Raw genomic sequence first — 27,061 nt, 5'->3', positions numbered from 1 at the left:
ATCAAGAAAGAAACCACGTACTTGTCCAATAATATACACTTAACTTGGTTTGGAAAAGTAAAAAGAGTTCATTTTCTCTGGATCTAGTGATAAAGTTGAATTTAAGAGACACTAACTGAAGTGGCATCAATCAGTTCGCTTGGAAAATATTTTTCATGGGCAATCTTTAGTTCACCACTCATCAATGTGTGGAAGTGGAACTCGTTTGAGACTGTTGTGAGATCTATATCTATATACATGTAAGTGATGTGTGTGTGTGTGTATAAGCACTTTCAAGATAAGATATGATGAGCTTAGTTGATCTACGATAATAGGTTTTCTTACACCTCTAAGCATTTGACCCACCCTTTGTGAGTATATATGCAATTATTCTCAAATTGTTTACTAAATTATGATCCAGAATTTTTTATACAAATTATGATCAAGTTTAATACTAAAATAATATCTAATTGCATTTTAATTTTCTATTCCATGTGGAGGTTGAAATTTGTGGTCCAAAATGTACTGCCATTACCGCATCCATATGTCCAATGAACAGTTAGTTACCTTGGCAGCCAAAATATTTTTACTTTCGGTCATCCATAAAATCACTTGCAAGTTGCAATAAAACCAAATTCACGATGGACTTTTCAAATCTGATCATCCATTTGAGTGTAAATTATTCTTTCTTGCATAATCATACTAATAAATAACCCGAAAGAAACTGGACAAGAAAAGAGAGCTCAACAAGGGCATAAATTTTTTTGAATAATTCACATAATACATCATTTATTGATATTACAATCAAGTAACTCTAGCCTAATTAAACTCTAATTTGTAAAATACAAAAATGTTAGAGCATTGCTGTTTTCCACTAAAAAGAAAGTCAGTGTTTCACTACTTGATTACATGTGTACATTACATATCATTCATTAGCCTTTCGCATTACCCTGGCTAGTTTCTTTGTCAATGGATTATGCCTCTAGATCTTGCAGCTGGTGATAATGCTGTCCCCACACCAGAAATTATCGTACCCTTTTGTTGTAACGGTCAAATTCAAGTTATACCATGCCATTTAAACTACTCTATCTGCCAAATTCAATAATGCCCTCGTTCAACGTATCACATGAAAACTTCAGAACTCTAGCAATTCTATTGAATCATTGGTCCTGGTAAATATGTCATACCAGAAATCCATGCCATCATCAAAGTTTGAATCATAAGCATGATGACCCTGCTGGAAAGTTTCCTCATAGTTAGCAAAAGGGTATTGAAGTCGCATCTCATTTGAGATTGTCAAAGACTGTGATGATGACATGGTGGGGGTTTCATCATCAATTGCAGCTTCTGACCAAAAGCTCTCATCAATCACAGGCATTGTTTCCGTAGACTCTGTGTCTTCACTCTTGATATTTTTGCTGTCGCCAACCGTGACCGATGAAAAATCACTACTAGAAGTAGTGCATGCTGATGATGTTATTGTGTCCATTTCTCTGAAATTAAATTTGTCAGGTTCTGATTGAGTTATGATGCTGGAATTTGAATCAGAACGTTCGATTTTTGGCTTAATGGCTCTTTTGGAACTTGGTTTGGACTTGGACTGGTCTGATTTCAGCAGCCTCTTCTTCAAATTGGTGTGCCAAACATTTTTAATCTCATTGTCAGTTCTTCCTGGCAATTTGGCTGCAATTGCTGACCACCTGAAAGTAAAGATCATAATGGTTAATTATTATATTCATGAAAATAATTGCACGAGATTCGCGTTCACATTGTTTATTCTAGTGGATCAGAAAACAACAAACATTGATGTTGTCTTAATTGATGATTACAGGGACAGTGAATCTCATGCTCATATTGGTATGTACGTATAAACACATGTTGTAGTTGCAAGCAACAAGGCAGATCTAAATTCTAATTAATCAGAGATTCTTGCTATCGCGACCCCACGTTTTTTATTTTATTTTATTTATTTGTTCTGATGTTTTATGGATTAATTAACAATTAATGTCACTCTTTGTGTTATTTTCTTGATGCACATAATTAGTTATAGCTGCATATCAGCATAATTATTTCTCCTGCACTCTTTGTATGATAGTAACTTGCACCGTCAAAGGTGGGGGGATCATACCTCGATTTTCTCGTGCAACACTTGAGTCCCCATTATAGAATAAATATTAATTAACACAACCTTTTCATTTTTAATTTTCTTCCAAGTTGACAAGTATCTCCCCTGGTCCCTACCACTTCAATCTTGTTTACTATTTAGTGTATCTATCAGGGAAAAGGGAAAACTTAAGAAACACAACGTCACATTCATATAATTTCAGCAAATTAAGAAGAAGAAAAAAAGGAATTGGATGGGTGGCATATATGCATGATGCTTTGTCTTGTAAAGCTTTTTTTATGACAAGTTAATTAGCATGATTAATGTCATATGGGTCCAAAGCAAGGAAATGATCAGTGAATATACCTGTTCCCCAGCATGTCATGCAGCTTAATGATAGTTTCTTCTTCTTCAATTGTGAAATTCCCTCTTTTAATATCAGGCCTCAAATAGTTAATCCAGCGGAGTCTACAGCTTTTCCCACACCTTAACAAGCCTGAGCAATTTATCACAGAAATTAGAAAAAAAATCAATACACATATCATGACATTCAATAAGCTTTGTGGACCATCAAGTTTAATTTATAGCACTAAATTATGTCAAAATCTAAACAAGGCTAGGCCATTTATACATATACTATGGTGTATAAACATGTCATAAATTGGATATTATAATATTTGTTAAATTGAAGTAATAGAACTATAGATGTACCTGCTTGCTTTGGGAGGGCACGCCAATTGCCATGACCATGTTTGTCAATGTAAGATGTGAGGATTTGATCTTCCTCGGGAGCCCAAGGACCCTTCTTCAAACCCATCTTTTCACAACAAGGAGCTCTCACCATCTTTGTGCTCTTGCTTTTATGGTTAAAAAAAAAATAGTACAAAGGAAGATGGAGGAATGTAGGAGTAGTACTAGTACATGCTAGAGTTCTCAGACTCCAGCTAGCTAGTTCTTTTCTCTCTTTCCCCTTCAACTTCGTTTCCAAAGACCCGTGTGCTGGCTATTTATCCTTGGATATTCCGCACGCCATGACTAGAATGGTCCAACAATAGGAAAAACATATTTCCATATTCAAACTATTTAGTAGTTTCCGCGAAGGCTCTTTCTCTCTCTCACGCACGCACAGAAAATAATAATAATAATTTTGCTTTTTTTGCATATATATAAAGTGAGACTTGGGAGTGGTAAAGACTTCATGGTTTGTCACTTTGTTAAATGACTAGGGACAAGTTTGCCTCACATTCATGGTAATTTGCCAACCAATTGCATAGATTTCTAGTATATACTAATATAATTCGACGTTGTTTTATGTGTCAACTTAAGTCCTTATTAGCTAATGGGCGAGTAAAACAATATCTAATAACTAATGTTCTTTATTTTTTTTCAAAATTTTAATTACCTACATAATTTTGGTACCCCTAACAAAATGTATGGCAATAAGAAAACATTTTTTAGTCCTATAAATGCTAATAGGTTCTAATTTTGTGGTTCAGTAAACTCAAATTCCTACTAAAACAAGTGCAAGAGCTATTTTAGTCCTCCTAACAAAATGTATGGCAAAAAGAAAATACTTTTTAAAATGACTTTGCGTGATCTAACTGGAAAAATAAAGCTTGAACAACTACAAAGACAATGATCCCTCATGCTCCGCAAGCCGGTTTTGGCCAAGCAAGGTCGATAAAATATGGCTTGAAAAAAAAATTGGCTTTAAAAAATATTTTTTTATATAAATTTCTTAAGAATTTGTATATTAAATATATTTAATTTTATTTTTAGTTATTCTTAATTAAGATTAATTTGGCTTCTCGTTAGCTACTGACCCCATATAGGATCAGGCTAATTTGTAAAATTTGTAGTATGGGAAAAAATTAGGTCACCCATTTCACACTTTGGCCTATGTGAGCCATGCCGAATCACTCAATTTGTCACTTCTAATATGATTAATATAGTTTAAAATTTAAATATCATCCCATCTAAAGTGGTTAATTTAGATTGGATCAATCTTCAGTTTTAGTCTTATTTTTATTTTTCTTTCAAGAAAGTATTAAATAAATAATAAAATATATAATTAGCATAATAAGTCAAGCTGGTCAAATAAAATATTAAATAATTATATTCTAATAATTAATTTTTAAAATAAATTTCAAAATAAAGAGAAAAAACAAAATAAAATATGTCTGATGAGGTGGATAATATACTAGGAAAAATATTTAAAAATTGATGAACAGATAATGTGAAAATAACATTATTCCTATAATTAATATTTGAGTAAATAGAAATAGTGACATGGGAACCCGTTGGCTTAACATTTAAATATGATTTAAAATTATATAATTTCTTGATATTTTCTGTAATTATTCAATATACTTTTTAACTTTAAAAATGAATAAAAATATTACTAAAATATTAAATTATTCATATTTTTATTATAAAACAAACAAACAAAACTGTATCTCATATCTCGAGATAATTATTTTTAAAAAAATTGAAAAATGATACTAATAACTTAATATTTAATTCAAATTATTGTCGATAAATTGTTAATTTTTAAACTTGTAATATATATCGACTAATTACTCGAAACTGCTTAAATTGTTAAACGAAGAAGGGGTATATTTTTTATATACTTAGACATTTTTTAATTATTAAATATATAATTTTATTTAATTTTGCTCCTTCAAAAAGTTCTATCGTCTGTATCGATCTTTGTAATTTTTTTAAAAGTAATTCATCTCAGGATTTAGTAATTACAAGACTTACATGTTTGAAAGTATCGTAAGACCGAGATAGATATAACTAAATACATATTACATTATCATTAAATGATGAAATTATAAAATTTACATAAATATTTTTTTTAAAAATGAAATGAAAACATATTTAAAAAACTGAAAAAGATACTTTTTAATATGATTTTGTGTGATCTAACAGGAAAAGTACTTAAAATGATTTCTTCATCATCATCCACCTCGTCAAAATGATAGCATCACTATAACAGCCACTTGTACAAATGTACAATCACGTGCTTTGATTTCAACCAGAATACGATCGATACCGAGTTGCCCATGCACTATGGCCGCCTGTGTTACTCTCATTCTCATAGTCTCATCCATAAGGGAAAGAAAATATAAAATAAAATTAAAATATGTCTTGCTAACCCACGTCTATGTCCATTATATACTAATTATTAAATAAATACGTACTCACGTTTTGTTTTTCTTTTTATTTCTTTCTACATTCAACTTTTAATTAATGTTTTCTTCTATTATCAATTATCACATCATTTATTATATTTATTAGAACAAATTATATTTATTCTATTGAAGTTAAGGTTTATCACATTTACATCATCTGGTTAAAATTGTATTTTTTTTGTCATTCCTGAACTGTCATCATTATTAATTGTGTTTTTTTTTTGTCCTGAACTACTTAAAAAATTCCTATCAATCTCATGTAAATATGTTCTTAGTCCAAGTTAATAATCAAATTTTGTCTATGAAAATACAGTCAACTCGCTCATCACCATCCTCGTCAACTCCATCACAATTGCCAACCACAACATCTTCACCGTCCTCGCCTCCTCCAACGTCGTCTACAACCTCTTACAGTATTGCAATGACCTCACCAATGACCAGTAGTACTCTTGTTGTGTGTAGCATGCAGTCACTCATCTTAACAACCTTTGTGCGACAATTATTTTTTCAAGTACTACAATATTACTTTCATTAAGGTTGAGGACGTGATGACGACACCATTAGATTCTAACTTTTTTCTTCTTTTTCTTATTATCTTTGACAAGATCTAAAGGTCACAGTGTAATAGATGATAAAGAAAAACCAAAAAATATTATATATAATAAAAAAAGTGAAATTAAATATAATAAATATTAACTTTAGAAGATGCGAATGTAATTTATTTAATTTATTATTATTTTATCTCTCTCTTTCACCTCAATACACTCCATTATTTATCATCACACTGTTAGGTGTTAGATATTTTAACGTGATGCTAATCCTTAAGCTATAAACAATGAAAGGATAATAGTATGCTGTTTGTCATATGCATTAATTTTGCAAATAATAATACTTGTAAAGTTGTACGCATAGTACTTAATTACATAATCATTATTGTTGTTATGTTTATATTTATTTTCGGAAAGCTTAGTACTATACTTTTTTATCATAATTAAAAATAGTTTTTTTTATAAAAGTGCTTATATAATAACATTACGGTTTAGAAATAATATTTGATAGTTTATTTAAAACCATTTGTACAAACATTTTGTCACCGTATTATTTTTTAAAGAGCGCAAAATAACCTTCAAAGCATAAAATTCATCAGCATGTTCTCTCCATTTTTCTTATTTTTTTTTCATTCTGATTCTCCTTAATTTTATTACTTTTTTTTTTTTAAGAAACCATTTTTAAGTTTATTTATCTTTTATTTCTCATCAAATCTCCTTATTAATTATTTTTATGTTTTATAAAAAATATTTTCACCAATTCTGTTTATATTAAATTTTCCCTGCTGTTTCTATGTTGTTTCGATTTTTCTGTTATTTTTAATTTTCACAGTTTAGTTTTTTTATATCTTAAATGAAGTTATTGTTTATATATATATATATATATATATATATATATATGCTTCATTTCCATCCATTTCCTTTTTGGGTACCAATGTGATTTGGGTTTTTCATAGTTATCCTAAAATGAAATTTATCATTTCTTTCAACCAGAAATATGATTGAATTATTACGTATGCATACTAGAAATATATAAAGTTTTCAGATGGCATGCATTAGTGGTTAACATTTTATAGAATAAATCTACAAGAAGCAATTACCAAATCATAATCTTACTTAAATCTGATTTAAGTTTAAAATAATGAAAAGAACGTTGTACAAAAAATCACAATTAATTTTACAATAACCAATTGAAGATTTAATTTTCTTACAAGTAAAATTTTGAGAGGAAGAGTCGATTGGCAGGTATAACCAACTTTCAATATATATATATTAAATGGGCTCTACAACTACAAGCATATTTTGCTGAAACTTTTATTTATAGGGCGACTCATTCAAAATATATATAGTAGCTACTTGCTAGTCATTAGCATACTGTTTAGACACGAATGTGTTAGGGAGCAGAGATATACGAGACCATCAAAGTGCTTATTTGTTCCGGCCTTGATATTTAAGGTGTGTTTGGTTTGTATTTTTATTTTCTGTTTTTATTTTTATTTTCTGAAAACTATTTTTATTTTTAAAAGATTATAATTATAAAAATATGTTTGGTTCGAAATGAGATTTTCTTTCTTAATTGAAAATACTGAAAACAAGAATTTATTATTTTTATTTTCGGGTTGTTTCCTATTTTGATTTTTACTAAAAATATTTTCAAAAATTCAATCAAATATATTTTTATCAATATTTTCTATTTTAAATAAAAATAAAAACAAAAAACAATGAAACCAAACGTTCATGTCTTTCGGTCATATCCAAGATTGCTATTAAGTCAAAACAAAACAGGACATGACACAAGGGCCATATGCATGTGTCGCTACGCAGTGATTGGTTTATAACGTAAGACATGTACTGTCAAGCGAGATTATTGGTGTAACTTGTTATACTACACGGGATATGTCTGGAACAAGGAAAGGGCTAACCTACCTTTAGGGTCTATTTATTGAAGTGGAAAGAAAGTAAAAATAAATAATAAAGTCACATTTGAATCACATTTTTATATTTTATTTTAATTTAAAAATTTTATCTTAATTTTTTTTCTACTCTATCAAAAGGATTCTTAACTTCTTTTAATTCGAGTTAAAAGAGAAAGAGAGTGAACAAAATAAACAGTAAAATGATGTCAAATTTATATTTGTATATATTTTAATTTAAAATTTTTATCTCAATTCACTCACATTTTATTTATTTACACTTTACCGAACGGATTAAGCAACTCTAAAAGTTGGCCAGTTTTTTTCATTTACTAAGATTTCAATTTAAACATAGATTTTGTTAGCGAATATCTTCAAAACATTAAAGACACTCATTCACTTTGGTTCACTTTTTACCTTCATGTCATGGTGAGCTTTTTGTAACTTAATTGTGTTCCTTTTCATGCTACTACTTACTATTAAGTATTATCAGAACAATGGCTATAATATGTTTCTGCCATAAGATGACATATCAAGGTGGATCACAAAATTTTTACAAGTCCTTGATATGACAAGGGAACCCCACCGTGGCTAAAACCAATCATAGTTTAGTACATGCATATGCTCTTTTGATGTCTTATGCATATGCTTTTTTCATTGTAGCATTTACCGTGCATAATCGATTACATAAGTTATTTATCTTAGATTTTGTGAATTTTTCAATTTCATGTTTATACAAAAATTTGTTTCAATAATTACTAAAATAAGTATTTAACTTAATTTTATCGATCTTATAATACTTAAAAAATATATTATTTATGATATAAAGGTGTTTATATTGACAGCATCATGTCATTTGTTCCAATGAAAAAAGTTAAACAATTTTATTTAAAATTAAATAATTTATGTAAGCATTTTTATTAAAGATGCTCTTTATGAGTGTCGGTTTGATTCAATTTTTAAGTAAAAAGTTAATTGAAACAGAGAAATAATATGTAGTTTTTTTTATACATAGTTCTTAAAACAAATGCAGAAATTAATAATTACTTGAATTTTCATCCCTTAAAACTATACGTGATAATGATAACATATACTATTATAAACACTATATATATATATATATATATATATATATATAATTGAATTCCTTTTCACATACATAGTCAATGCGCAGATGATTAATTAATATTTGAAAGTTTCAATTAATCGAGTAACATAAAATTCTTTATACCAAGTGTAAGAATACACGAAAATGATAAAATTTATTCTATAAATTCAACCAAAAAAAAATACTATAGTGTAATGTCTCCATTATATAGTTTGTATCATTAGTTCAACGTCGGGAAATAGAATACAAAACCAATTGTCAAGTACACATATTTTTACTTACTCAGTGATGTTAAAAGAAATAATGTTTATTCAAAGCAAAGACTTAAAAACATGACATGTGCACTCCAATTATATCCGAATATCGGCCAAAAATGAAATAATTAATAATAATGGACCGTAGAATATGACTTATTATTATTATACCCTCATCATCAGTTGTTAATGAATTTATTTTAAGAGCAAAAAGATGAAACAGTTGCCAATGGAAGTCAAACGTTTTGGACTGTGACTAAACAAATATGGGAAAGCAACAATTGTGATTTGAATTTTCTTATCCTCCACTTGTTGATTGTTTGCATATGCAAAATACCACACGCGCACGTGAATATGGTTTGAAACTTAGGAATTATTACGAATTAATTAATCTGGTCTCTGTGATTCATCTAAATTTTTTTATTCATTTAATAGTTTTACTTGGAGATTGATTTGATGTATTTATAATAAAAAAAATATATAGTACATTTCTTTAATTGACTTTGTAGTATTAATCTATATCCATTAAAATTAAACTTAGTATTTAAAGCATTTCAGAGATTTACTTATTGCACATTTAAATTTTATATTTTGCAAATTCGATTAAAAAACATTTATATTAATCAAGTTGTAAATGAATTAATCTCCACTAGTTCACATTTAAATTTTATATTTAGCAAATTCGATTAAAGTTCATTGACAATGTAAATAAAATTACACAATAAATACATTATAATCAAATTCTAAATGAAGTAATCTCCGTAAATTCACTACTTTACCTTGCAAATTCGATTAAAGTGCATTGACTATGTAAATAAAATTACACAATAAGTACATTATAATCAAATTTTAAATGAATTAATCTTCATTAGTTCACATTTAAATGTATTTATATTTTGCATATTCGATTGAAGTATATTGATAATATAAATACTTTTTACATTATTATTTAATATCATAAATTATCTCATAGTTAAAAACTATTATTTTTTAATTATAATTTGAAAAATCCCAACTAAAGTGATTTTAATTAATTAACGGTAAAAAATAATATAAAAAATATACCAAAATTTACTCTATATTTGACAAACTTTCATTGCCTGTTAGTTAAATGAATCAATTCTTAGGCAAGTACACGTTTTTTTCTTTTTCAAAATTGTTTATTTTTATTTTCTTTTGTTACTTTAAAATGATTATGAAATATTTAAAACAGACGGAGAGGATTTTTTTTTTTTTTTTGTATAAATAGGAATAAAATGTTGCTCATAAACTAGGTAGAGCGTCAAGATTATTTGTTAGTCATCACATATTTGATTTTATTCCTTTTTTATTCACTTTGCTTTTATGAATGAAATAATATAAGTTATTTTCTCTAAAAAAGAGAATAAAAATGTTTAAAACAAAAAGGCTCAAGGGAACAAGCGAAAACTCAAGAAATGAATGAAGTATTGTATTGGGTCTTGGAGCCATTGGAGGGAGTCGCAAAAATCGAAGCAGAATTGTTTTTACTTTTTAGATCAGTTTACAAATATTAGTGAAATGTTTTAATAAGTTATTTTAAAAAATTTATTGAAATAAGATAAAAAAATATTTATGAATAAATAAACTATAATTATTTTATTAAACACTTAAAAAAAGTGTTTATGAAAATAATTTATTATTCTACTATATATATATAAAAGAAGATTTTATTCGATAAAAAATAATGCTTAAAAATTTCATATTCATTCAACATTAACTAAATGTCATTAATTCTATTTTAATTAGTTAATTCAAATTAGTTCAAATTCAAAACAATAAAATAATAAATGTTACAATTTATTTTTGATTACTTTAAAATAAAATTTTAACAAATCAATCAATCCATTTAAATACTAAACTAAGTGCATACAATTATGTTACCTTGATTAATAATTATGTTTTCAATTGATTATATTGTATGTAATTATTTTAATTGGTGACAAATCTTCTATTATCTATATTATCTACCTATTATTATTATTATTGAAATGCTTTTTCCATGATCTGTTTTGTCACGTTGAATTTTTAATAATTTCTTTAGGAATTATATTAATTTTGTTAGCATCTAAATTTCTCATTCATTCAGAATATATAATTTTAAATTTTTGATCCAGTATTAAATAACTGACCCACTAAGCTTGTATCTAAAGTGTCAATAATAGATCCACAAATGTTTAAGGAAAATTTTGTTATCTGACTATATCTACTGCATCTTGCTATCTAAGAACAAACTGATTTTTAAAGATTATCAATCTTCTATAATAGAGGTTATTAGTAAGATTAAGTTTCTTATGTATAGACAAGCGCACCTATTGTTTTTGTTTTAACATCTTGATATAGACCTTTTTGTATAAGGGAAATTTTTTATTTTCTCTAACAAGGTATATCCTGTTCATTGTTGTATCATTTTGAGTTTAATATAATTTATATTTTTTTCCCAAAAAAGTGTCAATAACAGATTGGATTTAATAACTTTGCAAGTGAGTCCGGAAAACAGTTGCAGGGTAATTTTTGAGGCAACCGCAAATCAAATTAAGTACAATGCATCTGCTGCATTGCATAATATGTTTGGAAAAAGGCTTGTGAGCTGAGCGGAGCTGCCTCTTTATACCAGAAAGTGCTGCTATTTTAGCCTTATTTGTCAAAGAATCCAAATTGGCCTCTTAGACGGAATTGAAACAAGGAAAAAAACAAAAAAGCTTTTGTGTTGTATACACTTTTCCATTAATTAATATTTATATTTACGTGTGTGAATTTGCTTGGTGCTTCCTAGCTAAAGTTGTCATCTATTTTTTAAAAGACATGTTTATGGTGAGATACATTTAGTCTCAAAGTTAAAATAAAACAACTAATTAAAACTTAACTTTAGGCCATCAATAAAAAAAATATAGTTTTTATAAAATAAAAAATACCACATTTATTAGAAAAAAAATCTTATATATTGACATGAAAGCCCCATATATAATTTCTTTATTTAAAGTAAAATATTGGCAATTGCAATTTTCACCCACACTCCCATTTTTTTTCTCCTGTAAATTACTCTTTTAAATGCACACTCTTTCCTGGTCACTTTCTCCATTATATTTAAATTTAGCAATTGCATCATAATCTCCAACAAATATCTTTCTACTTAACAAGTAGACATAGATCCAATCAAAATAATAACCATACCTTACCAGTTTTCATACAATCATATATAGTAACACACAAGTATCCCACTAATTTCAATCCTCGCATCTTATCATTGACAAAAATGTTTAATATATAATTTTTTCATTTAAAATAAAATATTTCTCTTAGAATTTATTTTATGTGCTGCATACCATTGGGCTGGTACTTGAATTAATATCCCTCGTGAAATTTCTTAATAGAATCAATATAATTGTTCGTAATTTCATCGAAGTTACTAGTACTACACGTTAATATTAATTCCAATTTTATTAATTAGTAATATCGTAGTGCGACTGTTTGTATTCGTTGGACTTCACCTGATACCGACCGTGATTGTGACTTGCATTATCATGCATTCCCTATCCCCAGTTACGATTCTAATATGTACTGTTTAATTTCTCATGATCAGGAGATATAGCTAGGAACTTAATTGGAATGCTACGATTTTTCTTCCTTGATATGATATATTTTTCTCCTCCTTTGATATTTTGTTTGTTATAAATTCTGTCTATTCATTAAGCACACAATTAATTAAAGTCTTCGTATGTTACCATCAAACGATTTCTACTTTCTTGACCAATTATTTTCAACATTAATTAGTAATTCATCTGTGTACAATATTGACCCACTTTTAAGGATTAATCTTTGTTGGATAACATAATTGACATTTTGTTAAAAGAATTTGAGTTCAATTTAATTAGCACCAACTGTATGTGGTATGATTCCAAAAAAAAAAAAAGAGCACACAATGTGATATGAAAATTCATTATAAACATTAATCAATTTAATTATGGAGTCGGGCCACAAGAAACATGAACATGCAAGTTCAAGACATAAATAGTGATATATAGACAATAAATTATGTAAAAGTATAGGAAAAAAAATCACCCTCTATAGCATTTGATGGGAGCGAGAGAGAAGAAAAATATTCTTATAAAAATGTCTTTTTCGCTCAGAAGTTTATAGGAGAAAAAAAAAGGAAAATGAAGGGATTTGAATTTTCTTTATTCCCCACCCTTTGTCTCCTCTCTTACATTCGGAGATTTTGAAGAGATGAAAAAATAGCTTTTTAATATTCTTTCTTTCATTGGAAAATTTAGTGTTCATGAAAAAATAGCTTAAAAGTATTGTTCTCAATATACTGAATTGTTAATATGTTGATAGAGTCAAAACAAATATATTACATATTGTTGAATTCATAATTATATAAAAGTTGTGTGGATGAATGGTGGTTTGGTGTAGCATGGCGATGCAGTGGTGAGTTTGGTGCGGTGGTGGTGGTCATGAAGGTTTGGGGAGAGGTGGTCATGGAGGTTAACTTGGGAGAGGAAGGATAAAAATGTGGTTATGTAATGCTGTAAGTTTTGATGGTGGCAAAAAGGAAACGATAAAAAGGTAAAAGCAAAACAACATGAAAAATCTTGAATACAAACAAGTCAATTAATTAGAAGATTTAATAATGTAGTACTCTTGATTCTTGAGAGATTCAAACATAAAGGGTGAAACATTTCTTGTAAAAATAATAGTATAGTATTTCTTGATTCTTGAGAGACTAAAACACAAAGGGTGAGAGATTTCAAAGTATAAGAGTATTTTGTTGTTATAAAGGATTTAAAAGATAATCAAACTCTTAGGTGGATTGCTTGGGGATTGGATGTAGACACAAAAAGTGATTAAACCATTATAAATTAAGTTTACAAATTTCTCTTCCCTTAGCTCTTTACTTTTATTGTAAATTTATTGTATTAATTTATATTGGTATAGATCTTAATTGCTTAATTTTTTCTTTTTAATCAAGGTTTTGATACATTATCATATAAAAAGGAATTAGTGAATATTAACAAAGAAAAAATTTATAAACTCAATTCCCCCCCTTCTCCCACAAAAAATGAGACGTTAGTAAATTTGGGGGTGCACTAAGAAAAAAATAATCTACTTTAAGTAATTGCCTAAATATAGAGTAGTTTACCATTTTGTTTTGATGAGCAATGAAGTTTAACTAACAATTTGCCAATTGCTTTGCGCACCAACTAAATTACTGATACATCTAGCACAAGATGAATAATTTTAATATTATCCTTATGTAAAACTGATACAAATTCATAATCTGTAAGAATAAACTTATAAATTCGTAATTCGTAAGTTTATAATAAACTTATTGATTCACAATTCGTAACACATAATTCGTAAGTAAGGATTACAATTTATTTTTGATTTAATTAATATGTAACTATCAAATTATTAGCATTATAAAATAATTAATATTATTATATATAACTCTAAAATTTCTAATGTATATTTAATGCACATATAAATTTACATAATAAATTATGTGATAATTAATTTTAATGTAATAATTAATTTGTTTACATGTATAAATTTTTATGAAACTTATAATTTTTATTTAAAATTTATATATATATATATATAAAATATATTATTAGATCAAAATTAATTACAATAAGACTAAAATTTTAAATAAATATGTATATTAGTAAATTATAAAATATGTATAATATAACTGATAAAATGTGATTAATTCATATTTTTTATACTTTAAAATTAAAATTATTATAATAATTAAAGTATAAATATTATATAATCATTTATTATTATAAATTATTTTATTGAATATTATCATTAAATAATTTTATCTTGAGTCAAACATGTTATTTCTCATAAAAAAATACTACTTGTCATCTATATAAAAAAATATTGTAGTTTATAAATTGTTAAAAAAAAAGCTTTGGAAAATGTAAACCCTCACGAGGCTTAACGTTTGCACTTGCACCTTTCTTCAATATGGTAAAAAAAATGAACAAAACGACGATTCCTAGAGTTTCTTAGTTGCGTTTCCTTTTTGTCGTTGTTTCGGTTCCCCTTTCCTTTGGTTTTACTTTACCTTTCTTCCAGGAAAGTGATGAGAATATATACCTTTTTTTGCGTTTTATAATTTTCTTTTCCTTTGTTCTCCTTTTTTTCTCCTCTTCTGCCCTCCACACAACTTCTCTCTCCTCTCTCTCTCTCTACAAATCCTTCTTTCTTCTCTTCGCTGCTCACTGTAGCGTAGCCATGGCTTTCAGAGTTGGAGGAGCGGGAGGAGTAAGCTTCCTTTTGCCTCTTCGCCTTCCTGCTGCATCTTTTTTTTTATTCAACTTTTTATTTTCCTTATTTTGGAGATTTATTTTTTTGCCCTGTCTCGGTCCAATTTTTCTGATTTTTAGTCGCTAGTGCAGATTTTGGTTCTCAATTTTTGTCCCGCTTTGTGGTTGGTTCCTCGTATTTTGAGTTCCGAATTTTTCTTATTTTGAGTGCAATATCTTTGTTTAATCACGAGTTTTTAGTTTGCCACACTCACTTGACATTAAATCGATGTTGATCTTGGTATACATACAGCTATGAAGATATTGTAGATGATTTTTTTTATAATTTCGTTCGTATTAGTGTTGTCTTTGGTTTGGGTTCTGGATGCTACTATTTTGATGCATCTGAGTTTGGTCTGGTATATGTTATGTTTTCGTATGTTTGGTTTGCTATGAGCGAAAGCTTATTGAATACTTTATTCTTTCCTCATGCATGAAGTTGCTTTGAGTTGCAATTAACTTTAGGGTTGTGTGTATCAGAGTTTTCTTTTAATCTGGGGCATTGGGTGCAAGATAAGCAAGTGCATTTGGCAGTTTTGTCAGTTGCTCCTATTGGATTGTTGTAGTTTGTTTTTGTACAGTGAAAGGAAATAACATTTTTTTCTCCCTGATTGATTAGATTTGTTTTACTGGTAAATATGGTTAAAGTATTGAATTTGGAAAGGGCAAGAGTTTAGAATTAATGTGTGGATTCAATGTAGGGAAATGCCTCTTCTGGCATGGGTGTTGCTGAGCATAGCGTAAGCACGTTCCTGGAATTGCAGAGGAAGAAAGTTCATCGCTATGTGATTTTTAAAATTGACGAGAAAAAGAAAGAGGTTGTTGTTGAAAAAACTGGAGGCCCTGCTGAGAGCTATGATGATTTCACTGCATCCTTGCCTGAAAATGATTGCCGATATGCTATCTTTGACTTTGATTTTGTGACATCTGAGAACTGCCAAAAGAGCAAAATCTTTTTTATTGCATGGTTAGTCACTTAGTTTCTTGTACAACGATAGAAATTGCATATTATATTAACTCATTCATTTCTGTATACACTGCTTTACATGTGTGGATATAATATTTTACTATTGCATTTACATATCTTGCTCTCAAGTCTTGAAATACAAATTATTATTAGTTAAGACGAAAATATGAGAACGCATCATGATTATTATGACTTTGCTCATCTAAAGAAGCATATATGGGTTGTACAGTGGAAAGCAGATGACACAATGTAAATTTTGTACAATGATGTCATTCTCTAGTATGTCTACATATGATTCCAATTGTTAACTATCTTTTTTTTTTCTTTTTCTGACTGGCTAACGTAGTTTTATTAAAATGAGTACAAGGGTACTCAAACCCTCTACAAGAACCAGACCAAATAAATCAAAGTGCAGGTCCAAAACTAACAACATTGTCTTATACAAGTAAAAGGATCAATGTACCAATCAGAATCTATTCATCTGGAAAACCATGATCGAGATTGAGCATTGTGAGATCCCTTAACCCCACCATATCAAAGGCTGAGTTTTGGAAAAAACAGTCTTATTTTGCAACAACCATATTGACCAAACTACAACATGCTAGAATATGCCAAACTACAACAATCTACCAAAAGGTTTTCCTCCCACACAAACAATTTACCCCTTCACCTCCATTGCCAACACCTAACATCCCCTAGCCACTCACCCATGTCAATAATGAAACAGTCCTTATCCCCTGAAATTAGAAACAACCTAGAGAAAGAGGCTTTGAGGATTGATGAGCCTAACTGTGCATGCCAAAATTTAACCTCTCCACTCCTCATTACTCTGAGAGGAAACCATAAAGGGTTAACATCTGTAACACATTCAACACTACATAATACTACTCTTTCAAAACATTTGACACTATCTTAATATAATTAATATTCTATTCTTAATAATACCTATTCTTATTCTTCTTGTCATGGCTTATCCTAAATACACCAGAGAGGCAGAAGACTCAAAAGTCAAGACTAGTATTTTGACAAATTCTTAAATCTGAATTGTTGCATGTATTTCAAAGACTGACTTATTTTGCATTCTCTTGTGTAGAACTTAAAAAGACTTCTGTATATTTCTTTTATAAAAAAATACTCAACAATTTGTTACCTAGCTTGTAGCTGCTCCATTGAAGCTCTCATTCTATTTTTCAGTGTGTTTTCTTCTTTGGGTTGTCTAACATTAGATTATTATTTACCTAGATCCTTACCAATCATAAATTTTGCTAGAAAATTATACAGAAAAAGTTTGAATAACTGAACTGTTTTCTCCAGACTCTAGTTATTGGAATTACAAAATTTGAAATGAATTTCCCTTCTTGGAGTCATGGGATGGAATCTAGATCTTGGTAAAGCTGTCAAGTATTTAAGTTTCTCTTTGTTTATTATGATTTGCAAAAAAGAATAAACTTAGTATAATGGAATGTGTCGAGTCAATGGTTGGCATGAGAGGTTGGTTGTTTTGATGGTTTATTTTTTGAAGGTAGAAGGACTTCTAATCTTTTGATTTGGGATCTGATTGATATTTGGTATGTGCAAGTTTTTTATCAGATGGACTCGAAGAAAACTTATTACTGAGGTAGGTACATATTGTTATATTTTCAAATGGAGTAGGGGTAAGTTGTAATGGAATTGTTTTCACATTTTCAAGCAAAATTGAACTTCAATTACTATAATACCTTGTTGAACACTTGAACTGGGGACTGTATGTAAGACTATAAATATGTTTTCTCTCCTCTACTAGACTTATCCACTGGTATGTTCCTCCTTCAGCTTTGAGACCCCTTTTTTAGCTAATTGGTTGTTTCCCCCCCTATTTCTAGTAGTTGATTGTGTTTTGTCTTCCTCACCGAACACATGTGATAGTTTTCGATCACCTTTCACTTCACTTGAACTCTTGTGTCAAGTGTCTGCATATGGTAACCATCTTCTCAGCCATTTCTTAATTTTTGTGTTGATTATCTTTTCAGTGTTTTGATTATTTTATACATTGAGCATGCTGCAAGATATTATTCAGTTACTTTCTACTTGCAAATGGAGAGCTTGTCTTGACACTTGCAGAGAAAATTTACCTTCTATTTACAGCTGTTGGACTAAACCAGAAGAAGTTTCTGTTATATAATTTGGCACATATGTGCCTGTATCCTGCTTTTCAGTTTATGAATTGATTGTTTTACAGGTCTCCTTCGGTAGCCCGCATTCGCCCTAAGATGCTATATGCAACATCCAAGGACAGGTTCAGAAGGGAGCTGCAGGGCATCCATTATGAGATTCAGGCAACAGACCCAACCGAGATGGATCTTGAAGTCCTCAGAGAGCGTGCAAACTGAGCACCTACACAAGAGGGTTGTGTCTAGGTGATGTAGTTAAGATATCTGAGGCCTCAGGGAATGATGTTGACTGATACCCTTTAGTTGTTCTACTATGATCTCTGTCTGTTTCGCGACATATTTCTCATAAATAGCTGACTTATCATTTTATCAAGTAAATAACCTGCACCTGTGAAGGCTGATTAGGGGTTCCTGCCTAAGAAACCCCACTGCAGGGGAATTTATGCTTTTCCTTATTGCCATGATGGTTCTCGGGTGCAGATTTATATAGTAATGGCTATTGGAAATTCGACTTATATTCTATGAATTTCAAATGGACGCAGCTGGTGAGTCTGCTTTGTTACATGCCAATCCAGTATAGGTTTGTTTTTGTAGCGAATTCCAGCATTGGAATATTTGCTTTCTGAACCAAGGTATGGGAACTAATGTACACAAGGCATTGTGTTAAGCTTATTTTGAGTTGTTTAAATAAAAAAGAATTAAAAGCTATAGAAAACAAACTACAAAAGATTATAATATTGTATTTATTAAGTTAAATTCAACCGCACCCCAAACACTACAACTGTATGTGAACTAGAAAATAGAATTTTTTTTTCCCATAGATTTCAAATATCCCTTCATTTATCCTTTTTTTTTAAAGCTTCATTTGTCTTTATTTTCTCTCCCCCAATATTTCCAGGTCATAAATGTCGTGGGATTGAATTAATTATAAATAATATGGATGATCAAATGGCCAAGGCAGATTGGCACCCAATGGCTGAGAAGATGGTTATACAGCATTATTGCCCGGGCCCTAGCCCCTTTCCCTGCCTTTTTTTATTTATGTCTTATCTCAAAAGAGAGAGGATATATTACTATTTTCTATTCTCTTAAGTACTAATTTTTTTTCTTCTGTTAGTATTGTTTTAAAGCATGGGTCCTGAGTTATTCTAGATACATATAATGCTAAAAATAAAAATAATTAAGGGAATGGTAACAATGAAATGTAGGCATGATTTGCTTTGGGTCATTAGTTTTTGAACATACACTAGCCTTTTATTATAGGTACTATATTGGGTGTTGCTAGGTGCACTCAGCATTATTGCTGGTGCATCCAACACTTAAGGTGAAATAACGAAAATATTCTTGATCCATAAGTCATTTAAGTTGATCCGGAAAAGTCTTACAGATCAAGTTGATCCGTAAGACTTCTATGGATCAAGTTGATCCGTATTGTTCCGTAAAAGGTTTACGGATCAAGTTGATCTGTATTAACCTTACGGATCAGCTTAATTCGTACGATTTACGGACCATCTTTATACACACCTATCACAAATGCGAAAAAAGCGTAGGAACAGTTTTGGTATTTTAATAAAATGCTGGATGTACCAGCAATAATGTTGGGTGCATCTAGCATCACCCTACTATATTTAACAATTGACACTGGCAAAAGCTTTCTTTCAAGATAGATATTTAACAATTGACACTGGCAAAAGCTTTCTTTCAAGATAGATAGGTTGACGTGTATAAAAAATACTTTAAAAATTAGGTATATCTCTTTCTTTAAAGATAGGAATCAAAATATGTATTTGAGAGTTTATAACTTACACTCGTATTCAAACAACTAAATTATATTTCCTTTGCTAAATAGATATATCTCTGCCATGGTTCACATCATCTCTTACTTGTTTGAGTAAATACCCATGATAGTAATAACTTTATTGTCAGACGAATTCGTGAATTAAATCACGATTTTACCAAAAAGGAAAAAAAAATGACGGACAAAGTAAAAACAAAACAAAGGGGTTTGGATTTTGGGGACCAGGGCAATTGTGTTCATGAAGTAACTTTACTAGTAAAAGTGTAAAACTTGTCTATGAAAACTTAATTTTCAATCCTGTATTCAACTTATGACTGATAACATGAAAACTTATGTTTGGATTAAAGATTGAAAAGTCTAAAAATATTTTTACTCTGAAAGCAATAATTTTTCTTTCTTTCTACGTGTATTGAAATTCGTTACTGTACATTGGAATTTGACAAACTACTTTTCAAACTTTTTTTTTTTGATAGAAATACTTTGTAAACTTTAATTCAAATAAACCCTAACTTGGACAAATAAAATGATTTGCATTATTAGCACTTATGTGTGCATTTGTTTTGCTATTAACATATGCTAATTTAAGTAATAGAGATTACTCTTACCTATGTGATCTTAAATTTGATTGCGGAATTTACATGTATAAAAAAAATACACAAATTTAAATAAAATAATTTTAGTTTGAATAATTCTCATAAAATTAACTCAAAGAACATTTATTGTTTAGTATTCCGCGCATCGCTAGTTACCATAATCCTCGTACGTACCCAAGAAGAAGAAAAAATCTTATTACAGCACTTGCTATTTTCTAAGGTTGTTGTCATGATTGATTCATTGATGAAAGTAAATCATACATGTCTTAAACAAAGAAAAAAATAATTTCAGTTTGATTGCATTGATATGCAACACAAGTCCATGTCATCATTATCTTTTACAGAGTCACAAGGTACAACTGTTGTTGTTACGGATCAGGTTTTTGGATTTATTCAGGATATTTTTCATGATGTTGTGGTAAAACAATTGATACATTTTGATGAAGTCGTGGAAGCTGCTGGTAGCCCCTAGTGTAGTCTAGTGTGACATGTTCACTGTTCTTATCCTTTCGTCTCTGTTGGTCATACGTGTCTGTCTCCCACTATCATCAGTGCACGTACCTTGTGATCTTCCCACACACACGTGATCACACGCTAATCAGATCCTTACCCTCCCCAACACACTTCCATGATTCATTCACTGTTGCCTCCTTTTTTGCCTATATAGTTGCTTTAGGCTAAATCTTGATTTGATTTGGTGCTTGATTGTCTAATTATCTTCGGCTAAACTTTGATGGGGTTGTGAATATTAAATATCTAGCCGGTGGGTTTTTGGTATCTTACTAATTATATTATCTAGTTCAAGTTTGAGGTGTGTTTGAGGCTGGATTTGAAGAACTTTCCAGTTAGTTATCTCTTATCTTGAAGAATCATTTTATTATATAATTATATTGAATATTCCAGCTCAAGTGGTTTGTGGATATTGTTCTTTGATTTTATATATGCTTTTTTGCAACCTTATTATTATTCTTCAGTCGCTTTTCTTTGCTCGATTGGAAAATTTTCCTCTTTTCTTTTATGTAATTTTAACTGGCGGTCTTTAAATTGGTGACTGAGACATGTGGGGATGGGTTCTCTCTGAGTAGGATTTTAGATTGATACCTCACACAAAGCAAAGTGGCATCAAGTTGGACTTTCATTATAAGCTACTTGTTTGTTGGTCGACTTTGGTAATGATTTGAGGCTCTTATCCCATGTTGCTATAGATATCTTTATATTTTTTTCCCCCAAAAATCCAAGATCCAACCTTTGCTTCTAATATCTGAGATATCAATCTTCATATATTTGCTTTTGGTAAGGATATTGATTAGGAGAACTCGGTGTTTTTTGTTTTATTGGGTGTGTCAGAAACTTGTTTTAAGGAGAAGCTACTGAGAGAGCTGTTATATGAGGTTCGAAGCTTTGGCTATGCCATGAAAATTTTGAATTGTACAATATGGGTAGCAACAGGACTATTGTTTGGTTTAGAAGGGACCTTAGAATTGAGGACAATCCTGCATTAACTGCTGCTGCAAAGGAGGGTTCTGTACTCCCTGTGTATGTATGGTGCCCTAAAGAGGAAGGACAATTTTATCCTGGAAGAGTGTCAAGGTGGTGGCTGAAGCAGTCTCTTGCTCACTTGGATCAATCACTGAAGTCTCTTGGATCCAGACTTGTGCTCATCAAAACCCACAGTACTGCTGTGGCTCTCGTGGAATGCGTAAAGGCCATTCAAGCAACCAAAGTAGTGTTTAACCATCTGTATGGTAAGTGTAGCTGGTGTAGATTTAGCCTTCTGTTTTAAATGTTTTATCCAATTTTGAACCTATCATATATTTAGTGTCATTTAATGTTTTGGATCTCCAAAAAGTTGAAGAAGCAAGTAGGCTTTTTCTATTGATAATTTGGAGGAGGTTTAGGGCTGAGCTTCAAGGTAGGGTACTCCTTGAAGACAATCCTCAAAACTGAACATATTGGTCTGTTCACTAAGTGACAATTACTTGAGGCGTTTTCTCATCCTTACTATTTTTGTTCCGTGTTTCAGTTTGGTATTATGTTACTGCAAAATGAAGGGTGGATGATTGTCAAAGCTAGAGAATTCTAAAAAACAATACACTGATTCTTTAAATGCCATAATACATTAAAATTCATTTAAATCTGTATGCTTGTTTCTCAAATCAATTATTTAGTTTTTTAGATGGCCACTTTAACCGGTTGAGACATGAGAATTAACTGGCACTTGTAGGATTGCTTTATAACGAACAAAATAACTTCCACATATATTCTTCGCAGTTCAATGCTAGTTAGCTGATCCATATTTCTTACCCTAATTATTCTACCAGATCCAGTTTCACTTGTCCGTGATCACAACATCAAAGAAAAGCTAGTGGAACAAGGCATATCTGTTCAAAGCTACAATGGAGATCTGTTGTATGAGCCATGGGAAGTAAATAGTGAGAGTGGACGTGCTTTTACTACCTTCAATGCTTTTTGGAAGAAATGCTTGCACATGCAAATGGATATTGTTTCAGTTGTTCCTCCATGGCAATTAATTCCAGCTGAAGGTATGATATGACTATATGCATAATGCATGTTACTTCGATTTGATTGTTTCTCGATAATATCATTGTTGATACAAGGTTATTGCTAGAGGTTATGAACTAGGAAGGAGGTCTAGTTCTTAGATAATTCTATTATGGAAACTAGCAGTAATCTGATCAACTTCAACTTCTCTTTTTATATCAACCTGTCTATATACCGAATGGTATACATATATGGACACAAAAAACATGTCAGAAATTGTTTCTCTTTTTGGACGACAGGAAAAATTGAGGAATGTTCATTGGAGGAACTTGGTCTTGAAAATGAATCAGAAAAACCAAGCAATGCATTGCTAGGACGGGCATGGTCACCGGGTTGGAGAAATGCTGACAAGGCTTTAAGAGAATTTGTGGAGCTTCATCTACTTCACTACTCCAAGAAAAGGCTGAAGGTTGGTGGAGAGTCCACCTCACTCTTGTCCCCATATCTTCATTTTGGAGAATTAAGTGCAAGGAAAGTTTTTCAAGTGACTTGTATGAAGCAAATATTATGGACAAATGAAGGAAACAGTGCTGGTGAAGAGAGTGCAAATCTTTTCCTCAGGGCCATTGGACTTAGGGAGTACTCACGCTATCTTTGTTTCAACTTTCCCTTCACCCATGAGAGAGCACTTCTGGGGCACTTAAAGTTTTTTCCTTGGAATCCTGATCCTGATATCTTTAAGACTTGGAGACAAGGTAGGACTGGCTTTCCTTTGGTTGATGCAGGAATGAGAGAACTTTGGGCAACAGGATGGATACACAACAGAATAAGAGTAATAGTTTCCAGTTTTGCTGTGAAAATGTTGCTTCTACCCTGGAAATGGGGAATGAAATATTTCTGGGACACACTTCTGGATGCAGACCTTGAAAGTGATATCTTGGGTTGGCAATATATCTCAGGAGGCTTACCAGATGGCCATGAGCTTGAGCGCTTGGACAATCCTGAGGTTTGTCATGTTTTCCTTCATTCAAAGGATTTACAGTTTGCTTGGTATCACTCAGATGTGATTATTTTATATTCCATACTTTACTTTAATTTCTATGCATTTAAAAGTTTGTTTAATCAACATAACATGTATAACATATCACTGCCTGTTATAGCATTTGACTTTACTGCAGCAAAAAAATCTTTTGTTTCCTTACCTTGCCTCTGTCCTCATGTGCCATTTTTTGAGATCTAAGGATGTTGATTATACTAAACGTTATAGTAACACTGCATAAAACTAGAAGATATTAGTTTTGTGTTGTGAAGCAAAAACTGACACAATCTGAGTTACCCTGCTGCCTGTAGAAAAATTAGAGACTTACTTTTTCATATTTTCTTCAATTCCTTTTATACCTGCTGAAATTTATCTCTTCATATTTCTTTTACAAGTTTTAAAAGGAATAATGCTCCAACAACCAAAGTATATCTTGTTTCTATCTAACATAGATAATTTGAATTTTGAGATTTTTTGTTTCTGTCTAACCAAAGTATATCTGTTTCATGTATTAGTGTAGGGCATGCCAATATATTTGTATTTTGAGATTTTATTTTGATTTTTTCTGATTGAATATCCATGGCTCTCTTAGTTCTATTTATCCATTAAAACAACTCTGTAGATTAGTATTTCTAAGAAGAACTATAGTAGTTGAAAGAGATCTTTTGCCAATATGCATATTTAACTGAGGCGGTTATTACTTGTTCCTCCCCTCAAAAAGAAAAGAAAAGAAAAGAAAAAGAACCTATTAGCCTCCTTCATTGACTATTACATCCATAAGGAGTAAGTTCTACCCTTTCAGAGAATAGAAAAATAATCAAAATAAAAGTTAGCAGTCTCACATCTCTAATTTTGGTGACAGATTCAAGGGGCTAAATTTGATCCAGAAGGTGAATATGTGAGGCAATGGCTACCTGAGTTGGCAAGAATGCCAACTGAGTGGATCCATCATCCTTGGGATGCACCACTTACTGTGCTTCGAGCAGCAGGAGTTGAGCTGGGCCAGAATTACCCAAAGCCAATCATTGATATAGATTTGGCCAGAGAAAGACTCACTGAAGCTATATTCAAGATGTGGGAATCTGAAGCAGCAGCAAAAGCTGCTGGCTCTGAACCAAGGGATGAAGTTGTCGTAGACAACTCTCACACTGTTGAAAATTTGGACACTCAAAAAGTTGTCGTCCTGGGAAAGGCTCCATGTGCTACTATTTCAGCTAATGATCAAAAGGTGCCAGCTCTTCAGGATTCCAAGAATGAACCGCCTACGCGGAAGAGGCCAAAGCACATGATAGAGGAGGGGCAGAACCAGGATCACTCTCAAAATCATAACAAAGATACTGGCTTGTCAAGCATTGACCAAGACATTTGCTCCACAGCTGATTCTTCATCATGTAAGAAGCAGTGTGCCAGTACAAGCTCATATTCATTTTCAGTTCCACAGCAGTGTTCCTCATCTTCTAATCTGAAGTGGCCATGGCAAGAGAAGATTGATATGGAGCAGAGTTCAAGCAAAGATGGTAAGTACATTCTTACATTTCCAAGGGATTTATGAAAATGCATTCTCAAACAAGAAATGCATTGCTGATCTAAGAAAATTTCATAATTACATTCATTAATAGCTTAATTATTAAGGAAGCTACAACTGCAATGAAACTATTTATCTCTGGAAAGGAAATTACAATTTGATGGAATAGTTCTAACTTCTAAGAATTGGATAGGCTAGCAGAGATACAGTAACAAATTAACAATTTAGCTGAAGAGTAAAAGAAGAGTGAGGAACCAATTCTCTTTCTTCTTTGTTCTGTTGCTCATACGTAACATAGGTGACCCGAATGCAGTTTTGAGTAAATTAGGTTCCTTCCATCAAATTCATAGCCTTATGCCACATTAGCAGTTTATCCCATGATTCTTAGGTTTTACAATTATGTTGGTCCTGCTTTTGGAACTCAGCATGTTCATTAGTGCATAGTAGCTTATAGTTCTCTTTTATAATTATTATCATTATTTTACACTCAATTTTTTATAACTTTTTTTTGGCTTTGGCGTGCTACTGATAGATAAGAATTTCAATGCAGGAGCTATGTGAGGTTGATGTTGTTCTTGTTGACAAAACCAGTAGCAGCTGCATTGTTCATGGAAGGAAAATGGTGCCATATTTAAGTTTTGCAGTTTGTTTATAGCCTATGCTATCAATCAGTTGTGTAATAGGTTATGAAATCCAGCAAGAGGAACACGGATTACAACAATAGTGAGCATTGTATATTATGAACTTGTGCTGATGGGCTGTTCCATACACATTCTGACAATCCCGTAATTACAAACCATATAACCAAATACTCTACACATTATATTACTCTAAAATGGCTTGCATTTTATCCTTCTTACTCCAGCATTTTTTTTTGCCCAATTACACAACTTTGTTCAAAATGTTTAAACCATAACTGTAAACTAGTACAGCCTTTCTTAACTTGGTTAGGATTTAATTCTGTCATGTGATGTTGTGTGATTAAAAGTTTTAGAATTTGGCACTCTTGATAAATTTCATTTTTTAAAAAGGTTCAGCAGCTTCTTTTG

The 27,061-nt window shown here is 30.7% G+C and overlaps 3 protein-coding genes across 5 annotated transcripts; 2 read left to right on the top strand and 1 right to left on the bottom strand.

Annotated features, from left to right (window-relative positions):
* Positions 1-715: 715 nt before the first annotated feature.
* LOC114369340 (transcription factor MYB13-like) lies at positions 716-3,073 on the bottom strand. The gene is made up of 3 exons (XM_028326562.1): positions 2,795-3,073; positions 2,450-2,579; positions 716-1,679 (listed from the first exon to the last, which is right to left on the bottom strand). Exons 1-3 carry the CDS (start codon positions 2,925-2,927, stop codon positions 1,115-1,117), a joined length of 828 nt encoding a protein of 275 aa, XP_028182363.1. The 5' UTR covers positions 2,928-3,073; the 3' UTR covers positions 716-1,114.
* A 12,100-nt stretch (positions 3,074-15,173) lies between these two features.
* Positions 15,174-19,227, top strand: LOC114371016 (actin-depolymerizing factor-like). The gene is made up of 3 exons (XM_028328418.1): positions 15,174-15,397; positions 16,140-16,405; positions 18,624-19,227. The coding sequence occupies exons 1-3, from the start codon at positions 15,368-15,370 to the stop codon at positions 18,772-18,774; spliced, it is 447 nt and encodes a 148-aa protein (XP_028184219.1). The 5' UTR covers positions 15,174-15,367; the 3' UTR covers positions 18,775-19,227.
* A 2,149-nt stretch (positions 19,228-21,376) lies between these two features.
* On the top strand, positions 21,377-26,871 carry LOC114371092 (cryptochrome-1-like). 3 transcript variants are annotated; one of them, XM_028328503.1, is made up of 5 exons: positions 21,377-21,709; positions 22,294-22,691; positions 23,268-23,489; positions 23,748-24,454; positions 25,350-26,054. In XM_028328503.1, the coding sequence occupies exons 2-5, from the start codon at positions 22,382-22,384 to the stop codon at positions 26,037-26,039; spliced, it is 1,929 nt and encodes a 642-aa protein (XP_028184304.1). In that variant the 5' UTR covers positions 21,377-21,709; positions 22,294-22,381; the 3' UTR covers positions 26,040-26,054. The 3 variants fall into 3 exon arrangements, with proteins under 3 accessions (XP_028184304.1, XP_028184303.1, XP_028184305.1); XM_028328502.1 differs by having other exon boundaries at positions 21,377-21,790; XM_028328504.1 differs by adding an exon at positions 26,563-26,871 and having other exon boundaries at positions 21,380-22,691; positions 25,350-26,004.
* Positions 26,872-27,061: the final 190 nt, after the last annotated feature.

Source organism: Glycine soja, chromosome 10 (assembly GCF_004193775.1).
Source record: "Glycine soja cultivar W05 chromosome 10, ASM419377v2, whole genome shotgun sequence".
NCBI lineage: Eukaryota > Viridiplantae > Streptophyta > Magnoliopsida > Fabales > Fabaceae > Glycine > Glycine soja.
The sequence above is the reverse complement of the archived record's forward strand: the minus strand, read 5'-3'. Positions and strand labels throughout refer to the sequence as shown.

Coding starts and splice junctions, on each gene's coding strand:
- LOC114369340 (XM_028326562.1), bottom strand. CDS start 2,927: ATGGTGAGAGCTCCTTGTTGTGAAAAGATGGGTTTGAAGAAGGGTCCT. Junction 2,580..2,794: donor TGCCCTCCCAAAGCAAGCAG/GTACATCTATAG, acceptor TAAATTGCTCAG/GCTTGTTAAGGTGTGGGAAA. Junction 1,680..2,449: donor CATGACATGCTGGGGAACAG/GTATATTCACTG, acceptor CTTTACTTTCAG/GTGGTCAGCAATTGCAGCCA.
- LOC114371016 (XM_028328418.1), top strand. CDS start 15,368: ATGGCTTTCAGAGTTGGAGGAGCGGGAGGA. Junction 15,398..16,139: donor GAGTTGGAGGAGCGGGAGGA/GTAAGCTTCCTT, acceptor GATTCAATGTAG/GGAAATGCCTCTTCTGGCAT. Junction 16,406..18,623: donor AAAATCTTTTTTATTGCATG/GTTAGTCACTTA, acceptor ATTGTTTTACAG/GTCTCCTTCGGTAGCCCGCA.
- LOC114371092 (XM_028328503.1), top strand. CDS start 22,382: ATGGGTAGCAACAGGACTATTGTTTGGTTTAGAAGGGACCTTAGAATT. Junction 22,692..23,267: donor AGTGTTTAACCATCTGTATG/GTAAGTGTAGCT, acceptor TTATTCTACCAG/ATCCAGTTTCACTTGTCCGT. Junction 23,490..23,747: donor GCAATTAATTCCAGCTGAAG/GTATGATATGAC, acceptor TTTGGACGACAG/GAAAAATTGAGGAATGTTCA.